At 44.9% G+C, this 12,429-nt stretch overlaps 1 protein-coding gene across 1 annotated transcript; it reads right to left on the bottom strand.

Annotated features, from left to right (window-relative positions):
• Positions 1-3,123: 3,123 nt before the first annotated feature.
• LMOD2 (leiomodin 2) lies at positions 3,124-12,092 on the bottom strand. Its single transcript, NM_001105387.1, is given in 3 exon segments — positions 3,124-3,480; positions 4,448-5,809; positions 11,721-12,092. Coding segments are annotated over 3 exon segments (1,662 nt in total). The 5' UTR covers positions 11,994-12,092; the 3' UTR covers positions 3,124-3,453.
• Positions 12,093-12,429: the final 337 nt, after the last annotated feature.

Raw genomic sequence — 12,429 nt, 5'->3', positions numbered from 1 at the left:
GAAGATTAGGCTTCCTCAGTGCTCACAAAGGACTCTATACCTCCTGCAAACTCTGGAAGGAACAAGGATCCTGATTGGAAGTGAAAGACACTTTCTAATTCAACTTGGTCTCCCCAGCATCAAGCAGAGAGCCTCATCCACAGGAGGCACCTGATAGACACAGTGCCTGAAGGAATGGTGTCAGTTTCCTCCCCCAGACTTGTAAGTGACATGAAGACAGGCAGTTTTATCTCCTTTGTTCACTGCACATCCTCAGTGTCCAGAAGTATTTGGAATGTGGCAGGCACTCAGAGAACAATTGTGAAAGTTCAGTGCCTCAGTATCAATGCAATATTTCTGAGTTTTGTAATTCTTAGGTCAGGTCTTTGACTTTTACATCTACTATTTGATGACTGATGAAAACAAAACCCCACCTTCCAAACCTCAGAGAAACAAAGAAAAGACAGTGTGAACTTCTCACAAAAAGAAGTAAAGAGGTCTTTTCAAGAACATATCGATTTACCCCTGTCTATGGTGCCTCTCAATACACGCACTGCAGTCTCTTTTTACCTCTTCCTCTCCCTCACTTTGCATGCGAAGAGTTGACTCCTTGGAAAAGACTCTGATGCTGGGAGGGATTGGGGGCAGGAGGAGAAGGGGACGACAGAGGATGAGATGGCTGGATGGCATCACTGACTCGATGGACGTGAGTCTGAGTGAACTCCGGGAGTTGGTGATGGACAGGGAGGCCTGGCATGCTGTGATTCATGGGGTCGCAAAGAGTCGGACACGACTGAGCAACTTAACTGAACTCCCTCACTTGGAGCAACTGCATCAGGGCAGGTATTAAATCACGATCCTGCTGACACTGAGTTATTGAATACCTGTGGCAGCAGGGCTCCAGACGCAGAGTGAGACTCAGCATTTTGGCCCTGTTTCAACCAGGATGAGGTGTACTTTAAGAGATTAATGTGCAGATATAAATCATGGTCTAAACACTTCATCTGGTCTTGGACAGCCCCTCTCCCAGTGAGCTGAACGCTCTTTATAGGGAATGAACTAGCTAGCTTTCATACCAGGTCTGTGAGTTTGCAGGAATGATGAACTTGGGATTCCTGTTCTGGGCTGAAGAGTCATGACACTTTGCCTGGCTCTAGTGCTGTCTTCTGAAATCACATTCTAAAAATGCTTTCCTTGAACGAAAAATATGCCAACTTAGTGTCCAACTATATCATACTTGTCTTATTAGGGGCTTTACAATGTTTTGAAGGTTGAGTATGGGGATCTGGATGCTTATTTCCATTTTGTTAAGTGCCTTGTCAGTGGATGCTCCTCTCTCTCGAAGCCCAAAAATTTCCAGCAAGGCCAAAATCTGAAGGAGGAGATATTTGTCTCCCAAACACTCTTGTCTGGTGAGAAGGCCTAGCCAGTCCCCACAGCCTAGCATCTCTTGGCAGCCCAGGAGCTAGCCTCTTCCTCATACCTCTGCACACCCCCTTTTTTCTGGGATTTATACATGGTTTTATCAAAGGATCTATTTATCAGCAACCATTTACTCCTTTGCTTCATCATGGTGGAGCTGAAAGCTCTTCACATTCAGAAGAGCCCTGTTCTCATGCACACACAGAGGTCAGGGGAAAGGAAGGTCAGTCTTGGCTTTTTGTGCTAATTGACTACACACACACACACACACCCATGCTTGCCTTTTAAAAATCTATATTTTAGCTTTTTTTCTTTTGCACAATAGTAAATAAGCATGATTGTGAACATTCATGAAAAGGGGTAAAATACTGAAGTCACTGCTAAAGGAAACTGACATTCCCATTGTCCTTCTAAGCACAGGGAGCCTTAGGACTCTGAGTCCAGATGGAAGCAGAGACATGCAGGGATGCAGAAGGAGCATGCATGGACTTCTGAAACAGTCTCCCATGCATCCCCAGCCCCTCTGAACCTGGTTTTCCTAGTGGATTAAATGGAAAGAGCACCTTTTAATGTTGTGAAAAGTATACAACTTAGTTCAGAAAATGTCAGTCACTCCCCACACAAAGTCAGGAAATAATTATTAAAGACCCTGGTGACCCAAGAGCTCACCAGGATCTCTATCATTCTCTGTAGGACACAAAGGAAACATTGCTAATCAAAGATAATACGAAGGACTTTAGAGGAGATTTGTAGTTTTCATAAGCTGGAGTGCAGCACCAGGTGGAATGAAGGTAATCTCTGACAGATCTTCCTCTTATCTGAAAATCCAGATCTTTCTTGAATGAAAGAGAGATGGGGTAGGATGATTGCAAATGCATGCACCGTTGTCCGTGCATGTGTGTAGTGGACGCTGACATCACCACTACGAAGGCAGAGCACACAGATGCACTAAACTCAGGGTCCCCAACCTCCAGGATAGAATGCCTGATGATCTGAGGTGGAGCTGATGTAATAACAATAGAAATAAAGTACATAATACATGTAATGTTCTTGAATCATCTGGAGAATATCTTCCCCTCCCCCACCCCCTTCCATGGAAAAATTGTCTTACATGAAATCAGTCCCTGGTGCCAGAAAGGCTGGGGACCGCTGCACTAAACTAAAGCTTATCACAGGGTGAGCTCAAAGGAGACTTGAGTGGTGACTCTTTAGCATTACCCTCAAGACTCTTTAGCATTACCCTCAAGACAGGTATGCAGGGCGCCTATCTTCCAGGTGTTCCCTTAGCACTTGTTTCATCTCTACCAAGAAACTCTCTAATTTGCCATTTTTTTCCAGAAACAGTTAACTTTAATTATAAATGATTGAATGACTTCTGGGTGTCTATCAGCCTTATGGGAATGGGGGAGTATCAGTTGACATCCTGGGTCCAATATTCATGCCTCTAGGATGACAATGGTTAAGTTGGGTCTTTTCCCAAGCTTTTATTAGTATCTCACTACCAAAAAGACCTTTAAAAGGGTTCTTGATTCCAGACCTTTAGAGAGAGCTCTAATCAGATTTTCTTAGACATGAGAAAACAAAGGCAAATGCTAAGTACCCAAAACTTTTTGGGGGTAAGAATGTAATATGTTTAATATTTAGCAAAGTTACATACACACCTGATGTGTATGTGATTATCCACTTACAAAAAATATTAGTTTGCTTAAAAAAAAACAAAAAAACTTCAATCCAAATTTATTAGGATTACAAAAATAATAGCACATTTCATGAACTCATTACAGCTCAGAGTTACCAACACGTCCAGAGCATGTTTAAATAAACTGCTTCTTGTCAATACAAATCTCATGACATAAAAAAGAAGTTTATTTTCATATTTACAGAAGAAACATGCCGGTAGTTTCTTAACATTCTCTTTGGAATTAATGGGTGAGGCTATTTTTAAAGTCGGAGAACATCTCAAATTGAAGAAGGTATTTTAGAAACATCTCAAAATACATTTTATCTAATACCAACTGAATAATGCTGCATCCTCTTCTAAAAATCAGGCTTTTATCGCAGAGCTTCTGGAACTTCCACCTACAAAAATAGGGGATTCTCTTTCAATAAAAACAATGCAAATGATAAAGTGGAAAAAAAAATATCTGTAGAGTATGACTTTAGCAGTATTTTCCAGAAAGAACTCAGATTGCTGTGTGTGTGTGTGCTAAATTGCTTCAGTCGTGTCCAACTCTTTGCGACTCTATGGACTGTGGTCCGCCAGGCTCCTCTGTCCACTGGATTCTCCAGGCAAAAATACTGGAGTGGGTTGCCATGCCCTTTGCCAGGGGATCTTCCCTAGGGATTGAACCCAAGAGGTCTCTTACCTCTCCTGCATTGGCAGGTGGGTTCTTTACCCCTAGTGCCACCTGGGAAACCCAGATTTTTGCTGGGTGATGTTCAAATTTTTTATTATAAATTAAGTGTTAAGTCACTTGCAAGAAAGAAAGAAAAGGAAAATGTTGCTCAGTTGTGTCTGATTCTTTGTGACCCCGTGGACTGTAGCCTACCAGACTCCTCCATCCATGGGATTCTCCAGGCAAGAAAACTGGAGTGGGTTGCCATTTCCTTCTCCAGAGGATCTCTCTGACCCAGGGATCGAACCCGTATCTCCTGCATAGCAGGCAGACGCTTTACCTTCTGAGCCATCAGGGAAGTCCAATCACTTGCACCTCGGTGGTAAACTTTTTGTCAAGTGATGAATCTGTTTTGGAGACATATACCCTGATTTCTTATTAAGGAAATTGGGATTTTTTTTTTTCTTTTTTAGGTTGAAATGTCTTAAGATGAGCCTGGCCCTTAAAAGAATGAGATGCCAAGAAGGTGGACCAAGCGCATCTCTCAAACAGAAACGTCCTCTCTCTAGTGAGCTGCTCTTGATGCTCCAGATTTGGCAGCCTGCTCTGGCGTATACTGATAAGTGTTAGAGAGGTGGTTTGGTACCCGAGTGCGGTGGAGGCTGACTCCTACCCTAGGTGCTCGCCCCATCTGCCTTTGGGTTACTTACCCGCCTTAGCTGTTTTATGCTGCTTCCCCGAATAGCTTCCATGAGATTCTCGTGAGCTGATCTCTGTGGGGTAGAAGGTCGCGAACTGTCTTCCATTTTCTTCTCCTGCACCGACCTCAGGGAATTTTTAATTTCTTTTAGGATATTGTTTGGCTGTTTCTTAGCCTTTTTCCCTTTTTTCTTTTTCTGTCCGTTTTGTAATGCCCGCTGGGCACTCTCCTGCTGTTTGATGACTTCCGCAATGTTGCGGGTGATGAGCTTCTTCTCTGGGGCCGGAGGCGGGGGAGGCGGAGGCGGGGGTGGCAGCCTTTGGGGAGCAAGGGGAGGTGGCGGTGGGGGTGGGGGAGGGGGAGGGGGCGGAGGCGGAGGCGGGGGCGGGGCCGCCGGAGACGGAGGGCGGCTCCTCACAGTTTGGACTTTCTTGGGGAGTTTGGGGGACGACCAGGGGGAGTGCTTGGGAGACGCGTACGGTGAAGAGCCTGGCGTGCCTCTCTGCCAGACTTTGGTCCTAAGGTTGGCTCCTCCGTCGTATCCCTCCTGCTGTTTCTGCTCCTGCATCCGCTTCTGCCGCTGCTTATCCATGTTTCTGGTCAGGAGGCTGGTCATGCTCATTCTTGGTCCTGGCAGCTCGAAATGGTAGCCCAGCCTCAGGAGCGTGGTGTTCTCCCTCAGCAGCTTGACGATCTCCATCTCCACCTGGCTGCCCATGATGTGCCTCTGGTTGTGGAAGCGCAGCTCGGTGAGCACGGTGTTGTGCTGCAGCGCCCTCATGATGGCCAGGATGCCCTTGCCCGTGATGAAGTTGGACTCGATGTTGATGCTGGTGATGTGCCGGTTGACCCGGAGCATGTCCGCGATGGCCGTGGCCGCGCTGTCGTCGGCGCGCGTGTTGGCCAGGCTGAAGGTCTTCACCACCGTGTTGGCCTTGAGGGCCTCGGCGAAGCGGGCGAGCGTCTGCGAGGTGATGTTCTCGATGTTGTTCAGATTGACTTCCGTGGTGTCGGGGTCGTTGTTTTTAATCTTTTCCAGAGCATCCTCGATCACTGTGGGGTTCCCGCAGGGGTGAATGGCAGCCGGGGGGGACTCCGTGTTCCTTCCACTGTGGCCGTTAGTCAGATGTATGTTTTCGATTTGACTTTTAAACGTCTTTGGCCTCGCGTTGTCAGAATGGACACTATCGGAATGCACAGCTCCGTTCATCCCTTCCGCGTTCGCACCTGTTCTTTCCTCTCCTTCGCTGTCCTCCTCCTCCTCGTCCTCGTCCTCCTCCTCCTCTTCCGTGTACACATCCTCAGAAACCTCACTGTTACATTCTGTAAAGACAAGCTCTTCCTCACTCTCTTCTTTGTCCTCTTCTGCAACCTGAAGAGCAGAGTATCCTCATGAGGTTTGCCGTTTTAAGCACATTGTTACATTTTACAAAAGTAACACGTGGCTTTGCAATATATACCTGCAACCAGATCATCACGGTGGTCCCTCTAAAACTCACACAATGTGATATGTCAATTATATCTGAATACATTCTTTAAAAAAGTAACACAAGCAAGTAAGACAAAACTTTCTAAGGATAAAAAGTTGTCTCCAGCTACTAATCTCCCTAGTTCAGGTGAACAGGGTTAACATTTCCTTGCATAACTTTCACCAGCTTTTTCTGTATTCTGCAGAAATTTTTTTGTATTCTGCAAAATAAATATCCAGAATTCAGTTGATGGAATAAGAGTTCGCCATCATTTTGCCAGTTTTTAACAAATAAGTGGGAGCTTCTGCTCTGGAAAACCCTTGATAGCATTCTTATTCTCTTAACTCCCTCTCCTGAATGACTTAAATTCTAGTCTACTTACAATTTAGCAGGGTCAGCCGTCCCTTGGGGAATCACCCTTCTGTCCTTCCTTATTTCTCCATCCCAAACATACAAATGACAACAAAAATACATAACACATTTATGAGTTCCCTTTCTTTTCTTTAAGATTTTTTTTGAGGGGACCATTTTTTAAAAGTCTTCATATTGGATTTTGTTCCGTTATTCCTTCTGCTTTGTGTTTTGGCTTTTTGGCCCTGAGGCATGCGGGATATTAGCTCCCTGACCAGGGATCGAACTTACACCTTCTGTATTGAAAGGCAAAGTTTTAACCACTGAACCATCAGGGAAATCCTTGGGTTCCCTTTCTTAATGTGCAGAAATTCTTCCCCCAGTCTGCCTCCTATAGTCTCTGTGACAGGAGCCCAGAGCCCTCTGCCATGTCCTATGTCAGTGCATACAGAGACTGGGCACGTCCCTCTAAGTAGAGCCTGGCACGAGGTCTCAGAGACGACACCACCTGGAAGCTGAGGCTGTCTCTGTCTTTTTTCTGGGGAAAAAAACCAAGGGAGCAGATCAAAACCCATCTCTATGCAGAAACTCATTCGGGTCATCCTTTGCAGCAAATCGGCTTGAAATTTCATGTTATCATAGGGTTAAATGAGACGGGACTTCAGAAGACAGGAGGTGGGAAAGATAATTGCCTTTGGCATTAACTACATTTCAACCGTTATGTGAAACAGCAGAGAACAGTAGAAAAATCTTGAAGCAAGCCACTGCCTCAGCCTGATGGCCTTAAATTATTTACCAGGTATCAATTATGAAAGACTTTCAGGCAAACACAATTTCACTTCATCTTGGTCCTTCCTGTTAACAAGACTTTGTACTGAGAAGTTCAGCTGACCCCCACTTTTTTCTTTTCCTCGCTACCTTTTCTGATAAAATAAAAATCTGGCAATTGCTGACAGAGTCTGATTTTCCCTAATGCTATCTTTTTAATCCTTTAGTTTCTCTAAAGCCCGAAGACCCTTTCCTGTCCCCAAAGCCAGAATTCTTCCTTCTACATGGGAATGTTTTTGACCCCAGCCTCCTGCTGCCTGAGGCACGTGGAATGAGCTTTGGAAAACACTGCGCTGGTCTCCAGGTTTGTTTGCCCAGTTGCTGTCACAAAATAGCCTCCAGTTATCCACTTGTTTGGAGTGGCAGGCACCAAGTGATGGCCTGGGGAAGGGGTCAGCCACTCCTGGGATGGCTTGTCCAGTCTTAATTTACTCACTTGTTCAGGAGCAGGAGGGAGAGTGACACTGTGTGTGTGTGTGTGTGTGTGTGTGTGTATGTGTGTGTGTAGCTGTTTCAGTATTTGGAGGAAAGGGGCCTGTCTCAAAATTCAAGGTATACTGCCTGTCATACCACTGTTAAATGGTACCCCTCTAGTTTTTCAAAGACCTTTAGGCTTTATCTTCAAGAGATATTTTTCCCTTAAATATATTTGCAGAGATCATATCTGAAACTCTTATTCAGCAATGAGTTGTCCTGTGACATCTCAATGACATTTCCTCCAGAAAGCCTTCTTTGACATCTCCTCAAATTATCTTTGTTATGTGATCCCACGATGCTGTAACTCCTCCAATAAAGTACCTCTTTAATTATTTGTTTTTTTCTCCCAAAAGACTGTTTGCAGGGTGACAAAAAGGATCATGTCTGTTCTCACCTCACACAGTGCTCAGCAGGTATTAGGGGCTCGGTAAAATTTGTTAACTGAATGGCTCTAAATTGACATTAGTTAACAGCCTTTGGTGTTAACAGCCTCAGGCTTCCCTGGTGACTCAGTTGGTAAAGAATCCATCTGCAATTCAGGAGACCTGGGTTCGATCCCTGGGTTGGGAAGATCCCCTTGGTGGAGGGCATGGCAACCCACTCCAGTATTCTTGCCTAGAGAATTCCATGGACAGAGAAGCCTGGCAGGCTATAATCCATGAGGTCACAAAAAGTCGGACATGACTGAGCAACTAAGTACAGCACAGCATAACAGCCTCTAAGTCAGGGGAGGTCTCGGATAAGAGTACAGATCAGGTGGATGGGAAGAAGGTGATTGATTGTCCTGGTTTGCCCGGGGCTGAAAGGTATTCCAGAAAAGAGTTCTGCATTCTAAAATCTACACAGTCCAAGCCAAGATGGTTAGCCACTCTAGTTGGGGGACATCTCAGAGAAGAACAGCAGAAGGGAGAAAGATATCCAGAGAAGAAGGAAGAATGATGTTAAAGCAATTGTTGCCCACTTTCAAAATAATTCTCTCATTTGGACTGACTGCAGTGTTCCAGATCACCTATCTGCAACTGCTCTGGAATTAACCCAGATCCTTGCAAGGGCTTCCCTGGTGGCTCAGATGGTAAAGAATCTGACTGCAATGCATGAAACCTGGGTTTTATCCCTGGGTTGGGAAGATCCCTTGAAGAAGGGAATGGCAACCACTCTAGTATTCTTGCTGGGAGAATCCCCATGGACAGAGGAGCCTGGTGGGCTACAGTCCATGGGGTCACAAAGAGTCAGACACGATTGACTAACACTTGCAAGAATGGGGGTGGAAAGGTTGGGGTGGGGTGAGGCAGAGAAGCTTGAAGCACTGAAGGGGGCGATAGGGAGAAGCGAATATGGGTACACTTAGGGAATAAATAAGGCAACAAGAAGAGGGTGGCCAACCATTTCTCCTCATTACTTCCCTGGCACCATTACATGAAGAAGGAGGCAGTAAGCATGGTTTCCCATTCTGGTTCTGGTTCTACCCATAAAAAACTGGTTTTGTTCATTGTGTTAGTCACTAAGTCATGTCCTACATGTGGTCACAAAGATGTGACCCAATGGACTGTAGCCCACCAGCCTTCTCTGTCCATGGAATTCTCCAGGCAAGAACACTGGAGTGGGTTGCCGTTTCCTTCTCCAGAGTATCTTCCCCACTCAGGGTTCGAATCCGTGTCTCCTGCATTGGCAGGCAGATTCTTTACTGCTGAGCCACCAGGGAAGCCTCAAAAAGAGCTGGTTGATTTTAGACAAATCAGTAAATCCCTGGGATAGATGGTCTCAAGGAAACTGCAATAGAGTTGAGCGGTTCTCCAACCACAGGGTATGTCAAAAGCACCAGGAGGGCTTGTGAAGCCACACAGTGCTGGGCCCTACTCCCAGAGTTCTTCATTCATCTGGTCTGGGGGAGCCCTAGAATGAGTTGGAAGGTCCCAGGTGTTGCTGATGTACCCACATTCTGAGAATTGCAGTCTTTGTGCCAACAGGACTTGGTTTGAATTTCAGCTAGAAGCTGTTAATCTCAAGTGAGTTTCTTAACCTCTCCCAGGCTCACTTCTCATATCCAGAAGGTGAGAGTTCAATGAAGTAATGTGAATGTACTTACTGGCACCTATGCCTGACACCCAGCAGATACTCAAGCTCAAGGAGTTGGACCTTTGGGTCTCCAGGGCTTCTTGGAGATGTTTAATGTAGGATAAGTTTGTGGGAGTCCAGGTGGACAGAAGCTGTCATTCAATAGGTGTTGAACATGATTTTCATAAATATTTACAGAGCCAACAGTAGCCTGAGAAGCATGACCCCTCATCTCCTTCTCATGGTCTACACTGGGCTGCTCTTCACTTACACTGTCACCCTTTCCCCCACCCACCCACCAGTCAGCTGCTCTGAGCTTTTTCCTGGAGTTGAGATGGATTGACACCCTCCACTGGCAAACTTCTGCTCAGCACTCCTTGTGACTCTAGAGACAACTTGCCAGCGGGGAAAGGGGAGCGGGAGAAAAGTTAACTAGCTGAGAAAGGAATCAAAGTTCATCAACACACAGCCTCTCTAATTGAGCTGATAAGCCATTGGCAGGGCTCAGGGATCAGCAAAACCTTTGGCAGGAGCAGGTGGGTTTCATCAACAGCTGACAACAGGCTTTGTCCTTTGTTTTCCACTCATCTCAATATGTTATGATATTAAAATGCCTTTGTTGGGTGATTACTCCAGTGGCTGTCTGTCCTAGATATTATGAGGCAATTTTAATCTTTTTTATTAGGGAAAATCTTTAAGAACTGTTAGGAAAATGTGATACTTCGTATATTTGACCAGATTTCAGACACACATTTCCACATCAAAAAAAAAAAGACCTTATGTTTGTGGAAGAATTGACCGACCCAAATCCTGGCCCATTTTGTGTATCCTTCCTTCTCACCACTCACCTTCAGACCCTCAATGCAGGTTGCCACTGTGGCCTTGGCAAACCCTGGCCTGATTCTGGTGGCCCATTCTGCAATGATTGACATGGACAAAACTCACACGTATCTTGCTACAAATGTGGCCCCCACACTCTATCATCAAGATCATCTAACAGTTCCTGGATTAGTACTATGAAAGTCTTGCCATTGGCTTCAGGCCATTTTGATCTTAGATGATTCCAGTAGAGCACACAGGTTTTAAACTATTGCTCTTGAGCAATGTTCTTCCACAAATTCAAGAATTTGTTATTTTTATATTCTTATTGCCATAACTATATTTCCAGAGCTTAGTCTTTTGAACTTCCTTCTATGAATGATTTATTTGACAAATTCAAATTAACTATTTACTGAGCAGAGAACAAGAGCTTAATAGACCTGACCTCTAATATAAATGCATTTTCTGGCCTCAGAATCACCATTATAAAATAGGAAGGAATCTTAGAGATCATCCTAGCAGGGATGCTTAACCTGGAGCCTTAGGAGGGTTTCAGGATGTGTGCCATCATTTTGAAATTCCATGTAAAATTTTGTATGTTTACACAAGCACACATGCATTTTCTTAGGAAAATCTTTAACATAAAAATCTCAAAATGGTGTTTGAAGAACACCCTCCATTGATATGAAAGAGAACTCTGCAGAACTGACTCTCTGTTCAAGGTCTTACAACTTGGGTGCAGAGCAGGAATAAGAAATAAGGTCCCCTGACTCTCCACCCCATATATTACTCACCACCCTACGTTTCCTGGTGTTGGAAAAAGGAATTAGTTTTATTGTAGCCACCATCACAGTCCAAGCAACAGATTACCCACTATTGTCTTTATAGAAGAAAATAAATTTACTTAGCTGCCGTATACATTTACATAACTGCCATATATATGTGTATAAAACAAGTATTATGCCACATCCTTAACTTATAACTCAAATTAGACTTTTGTTTGGCAAAATATCTAAACCCATGCTTTGCTTGCGAATTATTTTCCTCTTGAAGATCCCATCCTTGTTGATGACGGGACCCCCCAACTAAGAATCTTTCATATAATCCATTAGGTTGTGATAAAAGTTAGATGACTATTTCAGCCTGAGAAAATTTTCAATAGCAGGTGCAAGTGGATTGTAAGAAAAGTGATGAGGAATGAAAAATTAGAAAAAAATAAAAAAGATTCCTGGGTTCGGGGTTGGGAGATTGGGAATAGCTAAGGAAAATAATCCAAGAGCCTACCTTTCCACACTCCCCCAGCCTCTCCTTCTCCAAGAGTTTCTGGGACTCCTTTTCCCAATAGGCCATCAGCGCCTCTCTGCTGAATGTCCCTGTGGGGGTTTTCTCGGTCAGACTCTTTTGCCTCATCCCCACCGGGAGGCTGTGATCAGGTTCAATGTCGTCCAGCTCCCTCTCTAGCTCCTTCAGCTCCTCGGCTGACAGGGAAGCCAGGAGTTCGTCCTCATCGATGGATTCATATTTGCTAAGTCCTCTCCTGTAGCCAAAGGTAGACATGGTCCCTGCTTTGTCAGACCCACAAGGAGCTTGGGGAACCAGGCATTCAAGGCAGCCAGCAGCAGGCAGGGAGGAGAGTGGGCAGGCTGGTTAGCAACTGGTGTTGGGAGTGCCTGCGATAGCCTTTTAAGAGTGGTGATACAGGCTGTGACAATGCAGAGAGGGGTGAAGGCATAGGCTGTTTTAAGCATCAGACGTCAGCTAGACATTTGAACACAAAGAATGTCACATCAGTGGTGGATGGAGGTCTCAGAACCAGTGGGGATTATTCACATACTGGCCAGGGACATATTTAGCTGAGCCTAATGGCTCATGAGGACAGGCAGACAGGGCTTCAGATAGGAAGTAACCGGCTTCTTATTTTGTTTTCAAACAACAAGAGGGTAAAAACGTATTTCTAAAATGGCTCATTACCACCACCATGGTCATGAAAAGA

The sequence above is a fragment of the Bos taurus genome, chromosome 4, assembly GCF_002263795.3.
Source record: "Bos taurus isolate L1 Dominette 01449 registration number 42190680 breed Hereford chromosome 4, ARS-UCD2.0, whole genome shotgun sequence".
NCBI lineage: Eukaryota > Metazoa > Chordata > Mammalia > Artiodactyla > Bovidae > Bos > Bos taurus.
This window is presented reverse-complemented; position numbering and strand designations above follow the sequence as displayed.